General features: G+C 44.0%; 1 protein-coding gene across 2 annotated transcripts in view; it reads right to left on the bottom strand.

Annotated features, from left to right (window-relative positions):
• npnta (nephronectin a) overlaps nt 1-23,390 on the bottom strand; it is a 63,073-nt gene that overhangs the window by 19,999 nt on the left and 19,684 nt on the right. For both annotated transcript variants that reach the window (XM_041184686.1, XM_041184695.1), the window contains 5 exons: nt 20,655-20,774; nt 17,609-17,728; nt 15,516-15,650; nt 13,057-13,179; nt 11,313-11,663 (listed from right to left, as the gene is read on the bottom strand). In XM_041184686.1, coding sequence (XP_041040620.1) covers nt 11,313-11,663; nt 13,057-13,179; nt 15,516-15,650; nt 17,609-17,728; nt 20,655-20,774 — 849 coding nt within the window. The remainder of the gene's footprint in view (nt 1-11,312; nt 11,664-13,056; nt 13,180-15,515; nt 15,651-17,608; nt 17,729-20,654; nt 20,775-23,390) is intronic.

Here is a 23,390-nt window from a genome sequence, read left to right as displayed (position 1 = left end):
AGAGCCTCCTCCTTCTGATGGCCTCTGTTTAAACTCAGTACACAGCATAAAACCGGCTATAAGACAACACCAACCAGCACTAAATAGTTCATCTCACTTACAGATAGAAGTTCACAACCTGGCATTGACACTGCTGTTCTGAAGTAGATGTTAAGATACACTGCGGGGGGAGGGTTCCCATAAGGGAAAACCAATAAAACCTGGAAGTGACTGGTGGCTGATCTGAACTGGAGTCCCATTTTAAGGCACAGTGTGTCCTCTGCCAATGCAATATGGCCACGCAAGATGGCAGCCGATGCTGATCAAGGCATGCGCTCTGGTCCGTGCATAGTCGGAAATCCAATGATATCACAGCTGGAGCCTGCAGCCTGGAGCTCAGGGAGCGAGGGAAGGGTTTGCAGACAGCAGGAGAGATTTTAGGAACACTCACCAACATGACTGGCAGTAAAATATCCCACGAGGAAAGGATTTTAGTTTCCCATCTGCAAATCCTTCCGTGGGCCCCTCTGTAAAAGGAATTTCCAAAGTCCATCGGTGTCAGTCCAGGATAGAAATTCACAACATTCTCTCCTCCTGCTGCCAGGGCCAGTGGTGACTGCACATCTGCACATTGCCTCCAATAAATATGACAGCCGTGGCCAGTCATCAGCAAACAACTGGCAGCAAATGCAGCCTTTAAAGTATATAATACCAGTTCGGACCGTACCAGTCATTTCCAAAGTTTTACTGGTTTTTCCTCCTATTTTTTTATTTTTTTCTAAACACATTTAAAATTGCACTATATTTAGCACAAAGGAAAGCTGGGACAAACGACTTTGCTTTGTGTTTTTTTCCCTATAAGTGTCCTGAACTGGGATTATTGTGGTCCCTATAATGGTCAGGGCTTCCATTGCCTACTTTTCATCTTGATAAAAGCAAAAAAAAAAAGTTGCTAAAAGGTGTCTAAAAATATGAAGGAATATGGACACAAACAGCCCCACAATGGCTTTGTTTAGGAATAGATTCACTGTTGCCATAGCAGCTGCTAGTTTCCCCGATCAGAGTATACAGTGATGAAAATGATAACGGCAGCATCTCCCTCCCCAGCCCAGCCACCTCTGTCTCCCATAGCTGCACCTGCAGTGTGACCCTCATGAGTTCCAAGGAATTTCACGAACATGTTGGAATTCACTCCCAGGCTTATTACTCCTTGTTACCATAACTGCTGCCTGAAATAGACCAGGGTTTGGCTCCTTACTGTCAGGAAGCTGGCACAGAGCTGAAGGAGGAACAGCAAACGGCCAAAATGCAGATTTGGGAGCCAAAGTATCAGAACTAAACCCAGTAGAGGAAATGGGCTACAGCAGTCCTGTTCACATTCAATGGGCAGGAAGTCTATCCTTGAGCCAAAGCCTAGGGTTACTGGAAAGCTGACATTAGTTAAGGCAGTGAAGACAGTTTTCTGTATTCTCTTGGTGACATGGCAGAGGTGCCTTGCGATAATGCCTGGCACGGTCCTTCCAGTTATCTGCCCCATATCTCAGTCGAGGCGTTGAGGGGGACTGCATTCAGAAGCTTATTCCCTACCCCAGAAAGAAGAAGGGAGGCCTTGAGGTTGAAGGCAGATCTGAGCAGCATTCGCAGGGGGCCTGCCAATAAACGTGCCTTCACCCAGTCAGAGCCTGAGGGGGCTAAATTCAAAGCCCTTGAGAGGGGCGGGCAGGAGGCATCTGGGCACAGAATTTGTTGGCCTGCATCTCGTCTCCAGGCCATTTACCCGGACGCGGGATGCGGGAGAGGGAGGGGTGGGTGTTGCGGCCGGGCTACTTTTTAACAAGTTGGCCTCCAGGCTCCAGGAGGCAGTGGGGAAGAGTGTAGCTGCCTTGAGATGGCCTCCTGGTGGAAGACTGGGAGGAGGGGCAGGCAGCAGCAGGTTAGCGCTCCAGGCAGCTGAGATGTCCTCCCTCCCTGCCTGATTGGGTTCAGTGGCAGTCACATTGCCATCCTCTCCCACAAAAGTGGTGGCCCAGCTGCAGAGGCCTTCTTTGGCTTTAGATTTGGAGAGAGGATGTCTCCATCCTGGGGCACCCTCTTCTTCACGTACCTGCCACGGCATCTTGCTGCTGCTTATAGAGCGCCTCCTATTGGCCCTCCAGCTTCAAGAACCCCACCCCCTGTCCTTAATTGGATGGCAAACCCACCCACTAATTAATTGACCAATCTGGGGGAAATCACAGGTGAGTGGCAGTTCCCTCAGAATGTGGGGTTCTGAACCCATCGTGAGCCTGACAACGGGGTGGTGAAATCTGGGGAAGAAATTCCTGCCCTCCGAATATGTGCAGGTCAGGCGATGAGAAAATCACTCACAAATGAAGGGAAGAAAATGAATTAGCGATTGAATTACCTTTGGATTACTAGCCCAGCGACATTACCCACTACCCCACCGTCTCCCCCAATCCACGATCCTTGAGAGGTGATTCCGCAGTGGGAGTAGATGTTCCTCTTATATATTTTAGTGAAAACGCTGGCACGCTACTTAAAGGAACTCGCTCATCCAGGAATTTTCTCGTAAGGAGTGTTGTAAAGACGCAACCAAATAAACAGCAACCCCCCATAAGATTAGTTCATTGCATGTGAAGCACTTTGAGATGTCCCAAGGATGATAAAAGTGTTGTATGCCTTAAATTATGTCTCCAATTGCTTATGTTTGGGGCATCTAACTGAACTGTAGTATTGTGGTCTTCTGATTGAAAATGGAACCTGCTAAACCTGCACTGAAAGAATGAAGGATTCTCAACGAGCTATTGTGGGCTACATTATTTATATTCATAGACAGTAAACAACCAAGAATATGGCACTATCGGAACATGATTAGACCGTTTCTGCCTCTCGAGCCTATTCCACAGCTCAACTCCATTCACCCATAAAAACAAAAAAACTGCGGATGCTGGAAATCCAAAACAAAAACAGAATTACCTGGAAAAACTCAGCAGGTCTGGCAGCATCGGCGGAGAAGAAAAGAGTTGACGTTTCGAGTCCTCATGACCCTTCTAAGGGTCATGAGGACTCGAAACGTCAACTCTTTTCTTCTCCATTCACCCATGTTTGTTCCATATTCCTCTATATCCTTAACTAAATCCAGCTTTTTGCCACAGTGAGTTCCAGATTTTCACTACCTGTTGTGTGAAAAGACGGTTCCTGATTTCACTGCTGAATAGCCAGCTTATTATGCTCCTCTTAATTGTTCTGGATTTCCCCCACTAGAGGAAATAGTTTCTTCGTATTTACTCATCTACCTTTAACATTTTTAACACCTTGATAAGATTGTCCCTTAATCTTCTTAAACTCAGGGGAAGAACGCAGTCTATTGCAAGAGCTGAACATTTTGTTACATTGCCTTCTCTGTAGGGGAAGGGTAAATAAAGTTAGTTTAATAACGGCTGCCTGACATTGGGCATGTTTTAGTGTTACTCAGTGCAATACACAACAATTAAAAGTTCAGGTTATGCAACCTGTCCTTATACTTTAATCATTTAAGCCACGATATCATTCTGGTGAATGCGTGTTACACTCCTTAGGGTTGCCAATACTCCAGGAGTCTCCAGGAATTGAAGATCAACCTCCAGAACACTGCTGTATGCAACCCTGGAGAGAAATCATCGGGACATGGGAGAAAAAAAGTAATTTTGTTTGAAGATTTCTCTTCACCAGATATAAAAATATTGAAAATGGGGGGAAAAAGGCTTTTTGGCCGACACTCAAACATCATCCAATTGGGTAATAAATCTTTTTGCCTTCCAACTGGCATTGAAGGCAATGTGTCACAAGGATGGATGTGCTGGCCGACTAATGGCTTAGGGGAAAATCGTGTGATGAATCCTCCTTTTAGACATTTAGCTACAGTTGTGGGAAAAAAAAGTTCAAAACTGTCAAATCCCAGTTAACATCAATAATACTGGCACCAGTAATACTGGAGTTCCATTTTAAGATATACAAGACCAGTTTGGACAAGTTTTACTAGTACCTTTCATTTCCAAGTTCCATTGGTTTTTCCTTTCCCTACACTACATCCTTCCTGGGGTGCAGCGCCCAAAACTTGAATGCAGCACTCCAGATGGGGTCTGACCTACACTCTACACTGTTGAATCATCTTCCTCCCTTTTGTATTCCACCACCCTTAACCTCAAGTACTTTGTCTTCCTATTTCATTTTGTGCTGAGCCAGATATCCTAGAGCTGGATCTGTTTTGGCTCCTTGACTTGCCCTTATTTATTTCCACTTATGATTTTTAAGAGCAAGGACGTCACAATGGTTCTCTTAATTAAATACAAACATACAAACATAGAGCAGGAATAGGTCATTCAGTACGTCAATCCGCCTCTTCCACACAATAATATCATGGTTGGTCTGACTGTAACCTCCTGCCTATCCCTGATAACATTTCACTCCCTTGTAATCAAGAATCTATCTAGCTCTCCTTAAAAATATTCAAAGACTCTGCTTTCACTGTCTTTTGACTTACAACTCTCTGAGAGAAAAAATTTCTCCTCATCTCTGTCTTAATTGAGCGACCCCTTATTTTTAAACCATGACCCCTAGTTCTAGATTCTCCCACAAGAGGAAACATCCTCTCCACACTCACCCTGTCAAGACCCCTCAAGATCTTAAAGGTTTCAATCAAGTCACCTCTCAGTCTTCTAAGTTCCTGTCCAAACTTTCCACACAAGACAATCTGCCCATTCCTGGCATTAGTCTAGTAAACCTTTTTTTGTGTTTACAATTGTGGTTCACAAAACATTACTCTGTGACTCAATGAGAACCTCAGATTTAATTGTTTCAACATGGCAGAAAATTCTTGAGCAACTACAGTGTAATAGATACATTGAAGGCTATCGGTTTCTATCCTCCTCAATTGCTGAATAGAATTCATTCAGTCCAATAACACATGAAACAACTTGGGATCTTGTATATGTGATAGTAACACCAGTTTAACACTAGTGCATGTCCAGGGGCCTGTCAATGAGAATGGCGTACACTTAGAACTATAGAACCATAGAAAGGTTCTGACATAGAAAGGGGCCATTCAGCCCATCATGTCTGTGCCAGCCAAAAAATAAAAAATAAAAAACTAGCTGCCTATTCTAATCCAACCTGGGCCAGAAATTTAACTATGGTGGGTGGGCTGGGCAGGAGCAGGCAGGGGCAGGCACAGAGCTGATTATGCGTACAGCGCTACCTGTAGGGACGGGGGGAGGAGGGAGATCGGGGGCCTGCGCTCTTTCGCACGTGCGGGTGAAGCAGATTAAGTTGAGAGCGAAATTTTGTAATAAAGGATGAAAAAAATTATTTAAACATGTCCCATCATGTGACAGTGTCACATCAGCTTGGGACATGTTTGCGAACTGTGCAAAAATTAATTAATAATTTTATAAAACCCTCAGGACACCTCATCCCGCCCGTGGATGAGGTTTCCTGAAAAATGCGAAGGCCGCTTGGGCCTCTTTGCCTGCCCAATAACCTTAAGGCTGGACGGTTAGTGTTGGTAACAGCTTGAATTGGTTTTTTTTATGGCCTTAATGGGTGGAAAAGTGGCAGACGGAATTCAACCTAGAGAAGTGTGAGGTAATGCATTTGGGGAGGGTAAACAAAGCAATAAGTGGGAGCATATTGAAAGGGGTAGAGGAAGTGAGAGACCTTGGTGTGCATGTCCACAGGTCCCTGAATGTGGCAGGACAGGTGGATAAGGTGGTAAAGAAAGCATATGGAATGCTTTCCTTTGTTGGACAAGGTATAGAATGCAAAAGTAGGAATGCAATGATGGAACTGTATAAAACGCTGGTTAGGCCACAGCAAATTTTGTGCACAGTTCTGGTCACCACATTACAGGGATGCCCTGTTTCTCCTAGTGGAGAGGTCAGTTACCGGGGGTACAGATTTAAGGTGATTAGTAGGAGGACCGAGGCCAGACCAGGCCACTGGCATGCACCTGCCGAATGAAAGACCTAAATGACGCGTGATGATGTCGGGACACACGCCCGATGTCATCATGCGTTATTTTGCACATCGGGCGTGTCAGTCTCGCCCCACAGGCTGACGGCAATATTCTGGCCCTGGTCTGTAGCCTTGCAGGTTAAAGCCCTTCAGGTATCTTTTAAATGAGTTGAGGGTTTCTGCCTCCAGCACCAAACCAGGCAGCGAATTCCAAACACCCACCACCCTCTGAGCGAAGAAGATTTTCCTCATGTCCCCTCTAATCCTCCTACTAATCACTTCAAATCTGTACCCCCTGGTAATTGACCTCTCCACTAGGGGAAACAGGGTATCCCTGACTACTCTATCTAGGCCCCTCATAATCTTGTACATCTCAATCAGGTCACCCCCTCAGCTTCTTCTGTTCCAAGGAAAACAACCTCAGCCTATCCAATCTATCCTCATAGCTGCAATTTTCAAGCCCTGGCAACATTCTTGTAAATCTCCTCTGTACTCTCTCCAGAGCAATTATCTCCTCCCTGTAATGTGGCGACCAGAACTGAACACAAAAGTTCACTTGTGGCTTAACCAGCGTTTTATACAGTTCCATCATTGCATTCCTACTTTTGCATTCTATGTCCAACAAAGGAAAGCATTCCATATGCTTTTTTTAACCATCTTGTCCACCTGTCCTGCCACCTTCAGGGACCTGTGGACATGCACACCAAGGTCTCCCATTTCCTCTACCCCTCTCAATAGGCTCACACTTATTGCTTTGTTTACCCTCCCCAAATGTATTACCCCACACTTCCCTAGATTGAATTCCGTCTGCCACTTTTCCACCCACTCAATCAAACCATTGACATAATTCTGGAGACAACAGCTATCCTTTCAACTATCAACTACATGGCCAATTTTTGTGTCATCTGCAAATTTCCCAATCATGCCTCCCACATTTAAGTCCGAATCATTAACATGTACAACAAACAGCATGGGAATCACCACTGAGTCCTGTGGAATGTCACTGGGAACAGTTTTTCCATGCGCAAAAATATCCATTAACCAACATCCTTTCTCTCCTGTCGCTAAGCCAATTTTGGATCCAACTCGCCACATTCCCTTGTATCCCATGGGCTTTTACTTTCCTGATCAGTCTGCAATATGGGACCTTGTCAAATGCCTTACTGAAACCCATTTAGACAACATCCACTGCACCACCCTCATCAATCCTCCTCATTATTTCCTCAAAAAATTCGATTGAATTAGTAAGACACAACGTTCCCTAACAAAACCATGCTGACTACCCCGATTAACCCGCTCCTTTCTAAGTGAAAGCTTTTCCTGTCTCTCAGAGTTGATAGTAATAATTTGCCCACCAGCACAGTCAGACTGACTGGCCTATAATAATTTGGTTTATCGCTTGCACCCCTTTTAAATAATGGTACAACGTTCGCAGACCCCCTGTCCTCTGGTACCTCGCCTGTATCTAGTGAGGATTGGAAAATGGCCCTCAGGGCGTCCGCTATTTCCTCCCTGGCTTCCTTTAATAGCCTGGGATACAATCCATCCGGCCCTGGTGACTTATCTACCTTCAAGGACGTTAGTCTCTTCAGTACTTGCTCTTTGTATTCTCTTCAGTACTATCCTTATTGTATCAAGTATTTCACACTCCTCCTCTTTAACTAGAATGTCTGCATCATCCCTCTCCTTCATGAAGACAGAAACAAAATACCCAATGAGAACCCTGCCTCTTCAGCATCAGTGCACAAGTTACCATGTGCATCTCTGACAGGCCTGCCCTTTCCTTAGTTATCCTCTTGCTCATCTTGTACTGGTAAAATATCTTTGGGTTTTCTTTGAGTTTACCTGCCGATATTTTTTCATACCCTCTCTTTGCTTTCTTAATTACCTTTTTTGCTTCATCCCTGTACTTTCTATACTCCTCTAGGCTTTCTACAGTATTAAGTTTTTTTGTGACTGTCATAAGCTTTCTTTTTCTGTTTTATCTCATCTTGTGTGCTTCTAGATAACCAGGGGGCTCTAGATTTGACAGTACCATCCTTTTTCTTTGTGGGGACATGTTTACATTATGCTTGTAGAATCTTGCTTTTGAATGCCTCCCACAGATCTGTCGCTGATTTCCCTTCAAGTATCTGTAACCAATCCACTTTCACCAGATCCCCTCACACAGCTTTGTAAAATTTGTCTTTCTCCAATTTAAAACTCTTACTCCTGTTCCATCTGTATCCTTTTCCATAATTATACTAAATCCAACTGTATTATCGTCACTATCGCCAAAATGGTCCCCCACTGCTACTTAATCCACTTGCCCAGCTTCATTTCCTAAAACTAAATCTAGAATTATACCTTCTCTCATTGGGCTTGTTATGTGCTGGCTAACAAAATTCCCTTCAAAACAGTTCAAGAATTCTGTGCCCTCTGTGCCTATTACACTGTTCGTATCTCAACTGATATTAGGGTAGTTTGAAGTCCCCAACTATTATTGCCCTATTGCTTTTGCACTCAGAAATTTGCCTACATATTTGCTCTTCTATCTGCCTCTCACTATTTGGGGGTCTATAGTACACCTACTACTGTGGCTGTCCCCTTTTTATTCCTGAGCCTAACCCAAATAGCTCATTCAATGATTCATTTAGTATATCATTTAGCTCCTCACAGCTATAATTGATTTTTTAACCAATAATGCTACACCCCCATCTTTTTTAGCCCCCACTCTATCCTGCCTGAAAACCCTATATCCAGGGATGTTGAGCTGTCATTTTTGTCCCCCTTCAAGCCAATGAAATCATGCTCTCATGTGTCTATCTGTGCCCTTAGCTCATCGGCTTTCTTTGCTATACTCCTTGCATTTAAATAAGTACCTTTTAACATTGCCAAATTCCTGTGCTGTAACCCTTTTAACCTGTGCTTCTTCTGTCTTTCAGAGTCACCCGCTAATTTTCTGTCTCCCGCTCCCTGCTCTGAAATTGCCCTCAGGCTCCCATCCCCTGCCAATCCAGTTTAACCCCTCCCCAACAACACTAGCAAATCTCCCTACAAGGACATTCAACCTGGTATAGACCAGGATGGTATATACCATTCACGTATAGACCATCTGGCTTGTACAAATCCTACCTTCCCCAGATCTAGTCCCAGTGCCCCAGAAACCTGAAGCTTTCCCTTCTGTACCATCTCTCCAGATATGCATTCATCTGGCTTATTCTCCTATGTCCATACTCACTAGCACATGACCTTGGAAGTAACCCAGAGGTTATTACCTTTGAGATCCTGCTTGCAAATCTCTTTTCTAACTCCCTTGAACTCAGCCTGCAGGACCTCATCCCTTTTCATTGGTGCTAATGTGAACCACGACCTCTGGCTGTGCACCCTCACTCTCCAGAATGCTCTGAAGCTGCTCGGTGATATCCATGACCCTTGCACCAGGGAAGCAATATACCATCCTGAAATCATGTTTGCGACCACAGAAGCGCCTGTCTCTTTCCCTAACTGTAGAGTCCCCTACCACTACTGCTCTCCTGCCTTTTCTCTTCCACCCCCCTGCACAGCTGAGCCACCCATGGTGCTCTGGTCATGACTCTCACTCTCTCTCTCTCTCTAGGGGACCCCTCTCCCCCATTGGTACTCAGAGCTGAGTGCCAGTTAGAAAGTGGGATGTTCCCAGGAGTCTGCTGCGCCACCTGCCTTGCCTTTGTTGTCTGTCTGAGGGCCACCCAGTCCCTCTCTGCCTGCTCCTTCATAAGCTGCAGGGTGACCACTTTCTGAAATGTGCTATCCACGTAGCTCTCATCCTCACGAATGCTCCTCAGTGACACCAGCTGCTCCTCAAGTTCCAAGATACAGCGCTCGAATGTTTCCATTTGGTGGCACTTACTGCACATGTAGTTGTCCAGGACATGGGTAGGGTCCTGGAATCCCCACATGGTACAGGAAGTGCACACGATGGGTATGAGCAACCCCGCCATGCCTCAAATTATTTATTTACTGCACTGAAATTGGAATTTAAATAAACACAATAAAATGTTAATTAACACTCACTCTGTCCTCACACCGTTTTTTATTTCCTTAACCCAAGGAGCGCTTGGACCTAGGGATATGCAATAGCCACAGTGCCTGCCTGACTACATCACTAAAATTGCTCTGTCTTTGTTTAAGTAACTATCTACATTAAACCACTTTAAGCCCACATATGGCAGCAATGGCTCAGTGATAGCATTCTCACTTCTCAGTTAGAATGTTGTGGATTCACATCTCACTCCAGGGCCAGAATCTTCCCGACATCACCGCGTGTCATTCCAATCTCCAGTTTGGCGGGCGCACACCAGAGTTGGCTGCGTGCCCGCCGAACTGTCAAAGGCCTGTTAAGACCATTAATTACCTAATTGAACTGACCTTAAGGCAGGTGGGCAAGCAAAGAGCCCAGGTGGCCTTCGCATTTCTCATGAAACCTCATCCACGGGCAGGATGAAGTTCTATGAAGTCTTTATAAATTAAATAAAATTTTTTATTAAAATACATAAACATGACATCGTCACATGAGGGGAGATGTCTGAGTAATTTTTCTTTTCTTTGCTGCAATGTTTTATTCTTAAATTAATCTCCCTGAGGCAGCTCTGTGCCTCACGCGCAAGCGTCTCAGGCCCTGAGTCTCCCTCCTCCCCCCCCCTCCCCCACCTGCACAGGTAGCGCTGAGCGCTTTCGGGTGCACATCACACTGGGCGGGTCTTAATTGGCCCACCCATGCAAAATGGCGGCACACTGCTCGTCCACCCACGTCCACTCCCTAACCGCCCTCTCGACGGGGAGAATATTCTCCCCCAAGGATTTGAGCACAAAACTTGGCCTACATTGAGGGAATGCTGTATTGCTGCAGCTGCTGACTTCCGGGTCCCGTTTGCCCTCTCAGGAGGACATAAAAGATCTCATGACACACTTTCAAAGAACAGCAGGGGCATTTATCCCTCAACCAGCAACGCTAAAGCCTGACGGTTATCATGGTGTTCTGTGAAAAATGGCTTCAGTGTTTCCTACATTACATTAGCGACTATACTTTAAAAGTACTTCATTGGTTTAAAGCACCTTGGAGCCGAGCTAAGTTGCCCATATAAATGCAAATTCTTTATGTTAATCAATCAAAAAAGTCACTCACTGTATGAGCATTTTCCTGCCCCATAAATCCATGAATGCAGTTGCACTTGCGAAAATGTCCCACTTTTTGACCGGACTTGCCTGTCACCTTATCCCTGGCCCATGATTGTCAGATCACGTACGAATCACTTTCCCTATACCACAGACTAGCAAGGTACCTTCCACCAACATTGTGCTGAGACGATTGCAACACTTACTGAAAACATCTCCTCTTTGCCGTGGCACCTCGTTAGGGATCCTGTTGTCCACAGTCGCGGCTGTGGTTGAGGCTGTGATGGTGACTGCAGTTGAAGCTGTCGTTGAGGTTGTGGTCAAGGCTGTGGTTGTGGTTCTACTTGCAGTAGGGGTGGGGTTTCTCGTTTTGACCTCAGGCTTGTTGGTAATGGGTGGCTGGGTGTTAACTCTCCAAGCTGGGGTCACTGGGTTCGTTTTCCTTTCAATGTTTGCCATGGTGGTAGTCTCCAGATCAACATTATTCATAGTTGCATTGTTGCCTTTGGGTGGAATAGTAAAATCTGGTAACTTTCCATTGATTACCCTTCTGTTAGCTGAAAGACAAGAGTGGCAATGCCATTGATGAATACCTGCTTTGTAAACATTTTACTGTAACTCACTTTGCTCACTGTATTGCATAGAACATGATGGCTCAATGAGATAAGCTCAGTAGCTTATGCCAATGGGCTGCATATTGAATCAGAGATATGTTGCTTTACATGCATTATTTCTCACTCAACATGGTTTTTCACCTTAGCTCTGAAGCTGTTCCTCACAGATACGGAAGAAGTACAGGTAACCAGGCACAATATGTCAGCAGGGCGGTGGGTTCCATTTTTCTTGGTTAATTCCTTCCAAAGCTAACAAGGTTACGACATTTCTCTTTGGGTGGGATTTTCCGGTCCTGCCAAAGGTCAATGGACTTCTGGCTGGCCTGCCCCCTCTCCCACGGTAGATCCCACCACAGTGGGACAGAAAATCCCGGCCTTTATGTCGAAAGTGAAATCATTCTTTGTACCTGTCCAATTTAACTTTATAATTATCATCTTTAAAACGTGGGATGAATTGAATCCGCAGTTTATTTTACAAGGCGGAGATGTCATTGCAATAAAGTTTTAATGCGTTTAAGGGGAAGCTGGATAATCTTATGTGGGAGAAGGGAGTAGAGGGTTATGATGGTAGCCTTAGAGGAGAAAAGAGGGGAGGAGGCTCGAGTGGAGCTTAACATTGGCATGGACTGGTTGGGCTGAATGGCCTGTTTCTGTGCCCTATATCCTATGTTATCCTTACATCTGTGAGCAGTACGGACAAAAGTTGTATGAGATAGACTGATTCAGACTGTAAGAAGATCCAGGTGCAGGCAAACCTCAGTCTGAATAGTTCATGCACCTTAGGAAGGGGGTCTCATTACTGTGCCAAATTTTACCTCCCTTTCAAATCGAATTATAGAGTCAGCAACAGGTTATTCACTATTTAACTGTAGGCTAATTGGGTTTTTAATTGTGTTCAGGTGATGGGCGTTAACAGGAGATTCACCTGTGCTCATTTAAATGGAGGCAGATTGAAATGATGGTAAATGATGGTAAAGGTGCACGATATGTAAAGTGTGTTTTTTTATGTTCATTCATGGGATGAGGGTGTCCCTGGCTAGGTCAGCATTTATTGCCCACCCATAATTTTCCTGTGTCTCTGTAAATAAAAGCCAGTAGCTTTCATAAACGCTTAAAAAGTATAGGGTCCGGTTATATCCTTTGCCGCCTGGCTATCTGAATTCCGCCCTTCATGCTTGTGCCGGCCCTTTGAAAGAGGTATCCAATTCATCTCGCTCTCCCGCTCTTCCCCATTTGAACAAATTATTAACAAGGCAAACCGCGTTGGAATGTAGGGAAGAATTTTAATACGTGCGAGACACTTGACAGAATGCCCTGCTTGAATTGATGTACATACGTGTGCAGCTGTAACCGCTACCAATGTAGCCCGGCATACACTTGCATTTGTACAAGCCTGGTGTGTTCTGACAAATAGCAAAAGCACTGCATTTATGCGTCCTCCTTGCACACTCGTCAACATCTGGAATGGAAAGGAATGAATGGGTCAGTGTAGCCTTTCATCCCACACAAACATCATGGCCACACATTTGTTAATCTCTTAGAAAATAAAGCTCGGAAATGGGCCATTCAGCCCATGCTGGTGTTTATGCTCTACATGAGCCTCATTTCCACCCTACTACATCTAACCCTATCGGCATAAATCCTCTATTCCTTTTATTCCCCCTCATGTAATTATCTAGCTTCCCCTTAAATGCATCGGCACCTTAACTACTCACTGTGGTAACAAGTTCCACATTCTAATCACTGTATGGGTGAAGAGATTTCTCCTGAATTTCTTATTAGATTTATTAATGACTATCTTATGCTTATGGTCCTAACATTAGGACTCCCCAAACAGTGAAAAAAATCTTTCTACATCTATCCTATCAATTCTCTTCATAATTTTAAAGACTTCTGCCCACCAACTGCCACACCACCAACTCCAAGCCTTCTCATTTCTAGAGAAAAGAGGTTTAGCCTGTTCAGTCTTTCCAGATATTATAATTTCTTAGGTAAAAATAAAAATAGCTGGAAAAACTCAGCAGTTCTGACAGCATCAGTGGAGAGGAACACAGTTAACATTTTGAGTCCAGATGACTCTTCATCAGAACAAATAATAATTTATAATTTCTTAGTCCTAGTACCATCTGTGAAAAAGTCTTTTTGCAGCTTGTCCAATGTCTCCATATTCTTTTTATAAGATGGAGACCATGTAAGTACGTGACAATTAAAGGCTCAAAAGCATTTGATTTGGACAAGATATTAACAACCTGCCAGCATAATTAATACTAATCTGGTATTATTGTTCCATCTCTATGAGGAGAGATTGAGGAGACTGGGCCTGTATTCTCGAGAGTTTGGAAGAATGAGAAGTGATCTCATTGAAATATATAAGATTCGTATAGGGTTCAACAGGAAGGATGTTTCCCCTGGCTGGTGGGGGGTGGTGGTCTAGAACTAGGGACACAACCTCAGAATAAGAGGATTTAGGATTGGGCTGAGGAGGAATTTCTTCATTCAGAGGGTAGTAAATGTTCGGAATTCACTACCCCAGAGGGTTTAGCGGTTCAGTCATGGAGTTTGCTCAAGGCAGGTCTCAATAGATTTCTAGATATTAAAGGTATCAAGGGATTTGGGGATAGCGCATGTAAGTGGTGATGAGGTAGAAGATGATCTAACTGAATGGCAGAGCAGGCCTACTCCTGCTCCTATTTCCTATGTTCCTATGTCATCATCACTACAGAGTCCAATTTCCAAAGCTTGTTCAGGACACCATAGAAAAGGGTCTTATTACAGTTTTATGTCAACTTTTTCTCCCATTCAAATCTAACATTGGAACTCTTGAAAAAATAAAACACAGGCCAATAGTTTTGGAGCCAAATTTTTATAAGTATGCTTGCTTTTAAAGTATTTAACTCTGTCATCCACACTTTTTTCTGAAAATTGTGTGTGGTCCTGGTTGACACACCAATTAATGAAACAATTTATCTAGTAAAATAAAGTAACAAAAGCCCCTTGTCCATGTAGGATTCTGGTGGCACTTTGTGGAATTAAGTGATTGAGGCAGGGATGCAAGAAAATAAATAACAAGAATCGCTGCAAAATATTCATGTCAGGATTTGTTTTTCAGGAGCAGTGTTTATTCTTGAGAGATGTATTTAGTAAGAGGCATACGACACTGGGGAATGAACAGTGTCAGCACCAAGCACTCCCAGGTGAGCTGTGTCAGAGACAGTTGCACAGAAAAAGACCCTCCCCAATTCACCCTCCTGCACCCCTACCTCAGCTGTGGAGGAGGAGTGGCAGCTGGGACCAATCCCGCCTTCCGCTTGCATGCACCTTCCAGCAGGGGTCAGTGTGGAACAGAAATCAGAGTCAGGGTGGGACCGAGAAACGGCCTGAAGTTTGGGGTCACAGATGTGGACCAAACGGGAGGCAGTTAGCAAATTCATCACCCAATCTGTGTTTGATCTCCCCAAAGTAAAGGAGACCACATCAGGTGCAGGAAATAGAAGATGCGAAATTGAAAGAAGTACAAGTAAATCGCACTTTCACCTGGAAAGAGCCTTCAGTCACTGTTTTATTGCCCCAGAATTTTGCATGTGCATGGAAAACATGACAGTGACATTATTATAAAACAAGGGAAAACTCAGCGGGTGGGACATTGGGCTGGGATCACGCAATCCAGCGCTCCCAGGAGGAAGCACCTTGTGGGCGGAGATCCTGTGGTTTCCTGTCCATTGAAATACCCAGTAGAAGTGCCCCTAATGCCTGAACAGTATGCCAACAGATCTGTCCATTGCTAAACAGACTCACCTAGACACCGATATTTCCCGTTATAGTACCTCAGTTCAAAACCATCGTGGCACTTGCAGTAGTAACTTCCAAAGGTATTGATGCACTTCCGGAATCTCGGGCAGACAACTCTCCCAGTGGCACACTCATCAACGTCTGAAAGGAAATACAGGATGAGTTTGTTAGAAGTCGCCAGTTACATCAGTTGAGTGGATTATCACAGTTCACAGCTCTTGCAAGGCTGGGCAGGGGTCACATCAGGCAAGCGCCGTCTACTCTCCAAACCAAGCTACTGTAACAGGAAGGAGCTTATCAGGGCCCCACACCAGACCTAAAGGTTACGGTACATAGTTAGGCTTCAATCCCACTCTTCTACTTTAGAGTGGTAAGGTAAGCAAGATGTGTGAAAGTATCTTGTGGTATTGTTAGAACCATATATTTCAAGACAATATTTTCTTCCTAAAATATGGAAAGACACTGCATTATCTAGATATTTTGAAGTTGACCTGGGGTTTTTTTTGAAAGGGTCATAAGTTCACTTTTGGACTGGGAGCAAGCATGCCTTTTCCAAGAAATCACCTGACCAGCATGGCACTTGCTGCGGGACAGCTGTTTGCTTGTTTACAGTGCAATTATTTTAATGGATGGAAATCGCATGACAGGGGTAAGCTTTAAGTTTTGAACTTTTTTTTTAATTCAACTGGAACTGAATTGAGAAAGTGAAAAGCTGTCCAGCTCACCTTCTCCTTGCCTTGCCTGAAATAAAATGGTTATCAGTATCCAGCCAAGAATCCTCTTCTCAGTGGAACTTGGCTGCCCTTGGAAACCCGAGACGTTGAGATGAGAAGATTGATCCAGCTCTATTTTCCTCCACACCAAAGCTCCATTGGCGAGAGCCTCCAGGCTTCTCCTGGGACTAGAGATCTATCTTCACACGAGGATGCTCCAGGTTAACAGCGTCAAAACCCTGTGAACTTTATCCTTTTCTTTTATATAAAATCTACTCTTCAACTGCCCATCTCTGCAGAGACCCCTACCTGTTTGTCTTTTGTTTACGTGTGTGTTTGTGTGTCTGTGCCAGGGAATTTAAAAAGGGATAGATAGTTATACTTCCAGGTTACAATTATGTACTAACCAGCTATTGCACCTTGTTTTAAAAAATAAGTTTTGATTTATAATAAATCAATCATTCTGATTTTATTGAAAGAAGCCTGGTTAAAGTCTCTCTTATTTTGGGTCTAACAGTAGCGAAGGTTAATTTGGCCATTTGGGGAGTGAATTACAACTTTAAACTAATGGTGCAACCTGAGGAGTACTGGGGCTAGATAAACTGCACGCTCCTCCCATTCCATGCGTAACATTATGGAGAGTAGGGTCTTTGGCAATGGGTGAGCTCAGTGCCCTGGCACATGCCAGGCGTGACATTCTTTGCTCTCTGGCCTTCCCCTGGCCTCTGGCAAAGATGCAATATTAGGAAATCAAAAGCACAGTTTCCTGCTTGACTCTGCTCTTTTGGAGTCCTCCCTATAAAGCTTAAGGGAAATGGTTCCGAGAAAACTGAAGCGATTCTTCGCAATTTAATGAAGCAAAACCTAATTGGATGTAAGTCCCAAAAGAAAAAAAAAGCCAGGAGCCAAAGGGAAGGGAAGAAAGCAGGTATTCTACATTAGAGGGTGAGAGTTACACCGGCTCCAGGATTTAAGGTTGCCTAGCTATTACACAGTAGCAGCAATTAAATGGTTCCGCCTTTAGGAATTTTGTCTTACTGAACAATAGGATTTTGTTGGCTGGCAATTTGAAGATTACAAAGGTGACTGTGTGTTATTGCAGTTGTGAAGGCAAGCAGATTGTGACAGGCTAATACTTGGTAGAAGCCCATCATCTAGTAACCGATACTCCCAAACAAACGAATGCCATGGATGGGAAAGGGAAAGGGGTCAGTAATAGGCCATTCAGTCCCTCAAAGCTTGTTGGGCCATTCTATCCGATTAGGGTTGATCTGTACCTCAACTCACATTTCCTGGTTCTATTTCTGGCCCGTGATTCCTCGATCAAGGAGCACTGGAAAAATTTCGTTCCACTGCTCCTTGTGAACGAGTCCTCTACATACGTACCCACGCAGGTCCTTCTGTCTGGTCCAAGCTGCAGTCCAGGAGAGGGACAGCGACACCGAATCTCTCCTTTCACCTCATCGCAGCCATACTGGCAGTTTGCCATTGCGCACGACCGCATGTCTGTCAAATAGCAACGGAGAAGTTAATTCGGGCACTGGCAAAAGTCAGCCATCACCTTCGACCAGGGCCAGAGAACTCATGGATTTCTCCTGTTTCTGGGCCCTCAGGTCCAGTGCAACAGGACTTTTAAGAGGCCAGAGAACAAAGACTGAATGGTTCACAATCGTATCTGTTTCATGATCAGCAATTCTGAAGACTCTGCTGATTGCTGCTTCTCGCTACAATTTTCAATACCTACCATGCAACACAACTTTATCACAATATTTCAATACCTCAAGAAACTCATAAAAAGCACCAAGATAGAGTGGGATAATAGATAAGTAAACAAAAGGACAAGATTGAAGTCAATGGAAAAGATTCTTGAAAATCATGTGCAGGATTAAACAGGTTACTGACTCACCAGGAGCCCATTACACACTCCTGTCCTGGCAATTTCACCCCACAAAGCTTGCTCACAGTAAACTTCCATTAGCAACAAACTAAACACAACTCCAGCCATGATTCCACCCTCTGTTCACAGGATAATTGTGGATGACAAAGGCCATCTAGCCCAGTTCATCCCATCCATCCCACAATGACATACAAACATGTATACTAGGAGAAGGAGTAGGCCATTCAGCCCCTCGAGCCTGCTCTGCCATTTGATAACATTGCCTATGTTATACAGTAACCCCCAACTCAAAAGTATTTAATTGGCTGTAAAGTGATTTGAGATATCGTGAAAGGTGCTGTATAAATGTAGGTTTTGTCTTCCTTTCATTACACCAGCACCCAGTAGGCAGAGGGACTGTAGCATTGTTGAAATTGGAGACCCATTGCTGATTCTCGAAGGATAATTAAATCACAGGGCGATCAACTGATGTTAGGAAAGTGGCTACAAAGAAATCACTACATTTACAAAAACAATTCAACTCCATAGCTAATCTCCCACCAACACCGCCCTCTAACCCCTTTCTAACCTCCCCCTCAATCCCCCTTCCACCCCCTTCTAACCTCCCCCCCAACAAACCTCCCTCTAACCTTCCCCCAACACCACCCCTCCAAACACCGCCCCCAACTTAACCAATCGCATTGGCAACTGATGTACCAACATGGAATGCTGATGATGTATACCTTTGTCGATCAGCCTCCCAAAAGATAAATAAGATTTAAATTTCAGGCTCAAAAACAAAAATTGCTGGAAAAACTCAGCAGGTCTTCTGAAGAAGAGTCAGACGGACTCAGATATTAACTCCACAGATGCTGTCAGACCTGCTGAGTTTTTCCAGCAATTTTTGTTTTTGTTTCAGATTTCCAGCATCCGCAGTATTTTGCTTTTAAATTTCAGGCCAACCAGAATATCAAAATTCATTACATCACTTTAATTCTCCTATTAGCCCCTTTAAATCAGCATTCCACTCCCACTCTGACCTCAGTCTCTGACACTATTTCAATGCTCTTACCACATGTTTGAAGGACAGCACCTCACCTCTCAGGTCAGTACCTCACAGCCTTCTGACCTCACAGTCAGTACAACAATTTTGGTTCATACTCACTGCTCTCACTTTCTCAGACTGCTGCCAGTAATGATTCTGCTGTTCCCATTTACACCTCCTATAGATCCATCTTTTGTTTCTTTACCTGTCCCATTACCAGCCCTGCTGGCCTTGCACCGTCATCCCTTCTTTCAGTTCATCTCTCCTGCCCTCCACCCGATCCGAAACCTACCCTTTTGTTCTTGCTTCTCCTCGCCAACTTTCCCCTAGCTCTTCTTCCCCTTGCTTCTAAACTGTTAAATCCTTAAATTCCTCCAGTTCTGTTGCAAGGCCATCAGCCGGAGACATTAACCCTGTTTCTCCCTCCAAAGTTCTGCCTGACCTGCTGAGTATTTCCGGCATTGTCTGTTTTTTTTTTACATATCTCTATACAGATGCAGCTTCCTGCTGGAATCCCTGAGCAGTGACCAGGAGCAGGAATCCTGGCCAGTTCCCCTCCTCTATAAGCCAGGCGGCTTGAAGTCCATTGTAGCAGCCCCCAGCTGTCTGTGGCTGAGACCTGCAAGCCCTTGAACAAACCAGAGCCAGAAAGTGGGCTCTATCGATAGTCTGTAATCTCAAAGGAAACTGAATTTACCAGTTGAGACACAGAAACAAACAGGATTTTAGTTTCTTCACGTTTGCCATAAAGAGAACAAACTGGAATGAGCCTGTCATTAACCTGTACTATGGGCCAGTGGTTTAGAACCAATGTTGGCATTTGCCGTGGTTATTTGAGTTGTGTGGCGCTGAGAGGGGTGCACTACATTCCTTGAATGTATTCCTTTCACCACCAAAAGAGGGCTACACGGACTAGCTCAAGGCATAAATGAAAGCATCTATCTTCACCTTGTATAACTCTCATTGCATTTACATTGAGCCATCCCTCCAACTCCACCCCCCCCCCAGTACATTTCATATAAAGTCTGTTGTTTGGTCACAGAAGGCTGCCTCCATTCATGCTGCAGTCAGGCTGATAATGGACCCAGGTACAGCTTTCACTTGGGAAAACCTGGCTGGAATTTGTTAAGCTTGAAGCAGCTAAACGAAACCCGGCTGCTTGATAGGAACCAAGATCCAAACCAACGATGACTGTACAGCCCGTGGAAAGAAAAGGAAGAAAAGCTTGTGTTCATATAAAGCACCTTTCACAACCTCAGGGCATCCCAAAGCGCCTTATAGCAACCAAATACTTTTGAAGTGTAATCACTGTTGTTACGTAGGGCAGTAGTAAAGGACGCTGCTACAATCACTCACTGTTCTTTCAATAACAGAAAGATGACTTTAACCTTGGAAAGAAATCACCATCTTATTGCAGATGACAATGTTCACCACCATTATTATTGTAAATATCATCTAAATTAAGGGACGGAGATGGTATGACATTAAGCAATCGAAAGTGAAACACTTACTTGCACATGATCCATCAGACATGAGCATGTAGCCATTCAGACAGTAGCACTTGTAGCTGCCGTACGTATTCATACACCGATGCTTGCATGGGCGAGGCTTCATCCCACACTCATTAAAATCTGTTCCGCAAAATAAACGCCACAGTTAATGTCAACATAAAATCTTCCCTTTAATTTACAGAAGGTAAGTCTGGCGCAGTACTGGGAGCCTCAGGTAAAATGTATTAGAAATTCAAATTGCTTAACCATTCTGTTCCCGTTCTAATTAACGGTGAAAATTCTCTTCTTGTAATGAAGTAGATGGCGGTGAATGGATAGCTTTGTTAAGGTAGCTCGCTGCATCATTATTATCTGAAATGGTCATCTACATCATAACAGCAGTAACATAATGCAGTACTGGAGTTTTAGAATTGGTGCAGTATGAGCAACACTACATGGTAGTATTTTGTTGTGAGAGTACTTTAGGGGTGAAAGTTTGGATCTTGGGTTTGGTGTTTGAACATAAGAAATAGGAACAATAGTAGGCCGTGTGGGCCCTTGAGCCCGCTCGATAAGATCATGGCTGATCTTGAGCCTCAACTGCACTTCCCTGTCCTATTCCCATGTCCCTTGAATCCCTTTGTGTAAAAAAAATCTATCAATCTGAGTCTTAAATAGACTCAACGACTGAGCACACATATCCCTGTGTAGTAAAGAATTCCAAAACCTCACAGCCCTCTGGATGAAGAAGCTTCTCCTCAACTCAGTTCCAAATGGCTCAGATCCTGAGACTCTAGCCCTAATTACTGGACTTTCCAGCCAGTGGAAACAGCCTCACAGAATCTACCCTGTCAAGCCCTCCAAGAATTTTACACATTCGAGCAAGAGTACTTCATACATTTCAATGATATCACCTCTCATTCTTCTAAACTCCAGAGAATACTGGCCTGTTCCATTCAATCTCCCCTCACAGGTCAATCCTCTCATCCCAGGAATCAGTCTGGTGGGTACATACAACCTGTCAGACATTGAAGCTACATTTATACTTAGGCACCTCACCAACCCCAGCAAACTCTACATGAACTCTGTTATTTGGTCACAGACGACCTCCACCATTCACACAGCAGTCAGGCTGAAGTGGAATGCACCAAATTCTGAGGGGTGAACACTGACTTTGGAATCCAGCATCAAATTAAGGAACCCCTGAAGAAGGGTCAAACGGACTCGAAACGTTAACTCTGTTTCTCTCTCCACAAATGCTGAGTTTTTCCAGCAACTTTATGTTTTTGTGTAAGGAGCCTAAAGGTCAGCTTTGGCTATAAATTGAATGTGTGCAGTGGATATCACAGGTATCACAATTGTATTGAAGCACCTCCGAGTGCAACATGATCTATGTAGACAACTTAAATACCATTGCACTGTCTGGCTGCTTATTATGACCATTTTGAAATGTCTGTAATGTTCCTTTGACTGTACTGAAGCACCTCAGGGTGCGACATGATCGATGTGGAAAACTTGAACATTATTGCACTTTTTGTGATGGCCATTTCGAAATGTTTGTAATGTTCTTTCAGATATTTTATGAATATAGCATTTTTTTTCAAAGAAAAAAGCTTTGGTTATAAATTTGCTTATAGATGGCTTGATGCTGGTAATATGGCACTGTATGGTCACTAGGCAGTGGCATAGTGGTATTGTCACTAGGCTGGTAATCCAGAGACCCAGGGTAATGTTCTAGGGACCTGGGTTCAAATCTCACCAATTTGTGGAATTTGAATTCAATAATAAAAAAAATCTAATGATGACCTTTTTGTTTAAAAAAAAAACCCATCTGGAAATCTGCTGTCCTCACCTGGTCTGGCCTACACGTGACTCCAGACTCACAGTAATGCCCTCTGAAAAAGGGCAATTGGGGATGAGTAATAAGTGCTGGCCTAGCCAGTGACTTCCACATCTCATGGATGAATAAAAAAGGAATTTTAAAAAAGATCAGTAAATCCAAAATAAAGTGCCATAGGCAGACAGTCCAAATGCTTTACGCTGGTGTACATGTGACATGCATTTACCTAGATCTGGATGCAGTTTGCTATTTTGGGGTTTGAGCTCGTGATCTGAGGTTGCTAGTCAAGTGGCATAACTATGACTCTACCGCCTATAAAATGTACAAGGTGCTGATTTAACCACTGACCAAAATGTTCTTCCTTTCCATTTACTTATTAAACATGAACATTGACATCGGTGACTTCTTGATGTTCTCACAGTTCCCTATATACACAAAGGAGCACAGATTGCATGAAGACTAAACAAGTTGGACATTCTGTTTAGTTTTTACTTTGTGTTAACACTGCCATCGGTGTTTTTCCCCTATTTGGTTATATCATGTGGGTTTGCCCATCTGAGCTAGCTCATTTTACTGTTTACAACATCTTTAACCCCAGTCAATTTTCAATTGAGTTTAACACCAATCAACAACTGCAGTTTACAGAGAGAAGAGTTCTGACTGACAGTCGTGGAATATGCATTGCACAGAATTTAATTCATTTTATATCGAAGGCAGTGCAAAGTCAGGGAAATTAGCAAAAACTGAATCCTTGTTGCGTTGCTAAAATTTGTGTTCTTTAGGGTGAGGGGGAGTGTCAGCTTTGGCGAATGGAGCACTTTCTTATTTCATACATCCATTGACAGTATCTAGAGCTCCCAGGTCAGGCTCAGGGTCCTCAGATACAGCGTAAACCTCCCACCACTCTGCCAGAGCAG

The sequence above is a fragment of the Carcharodon carcharias genome, chromosome 1 (assembly GCF_017639515.1).
Source record: "Carcharodon carcharias isolate sCarCar2 chromosome 1, sCarCar2.pri, whole genome shotgun sequence".
In the NCBI taxonomy this organism is placed as follows: domain Eukaryota; kingdom Metazoa; phylum Chordata; class Chondrichthyes; order Lamniformes; family Lamnidae; genus Carcharodon; species Carcharodon carcharias.
This window is presented reverse-complemented; position numbering and strand designations above follow the sequence as displayed.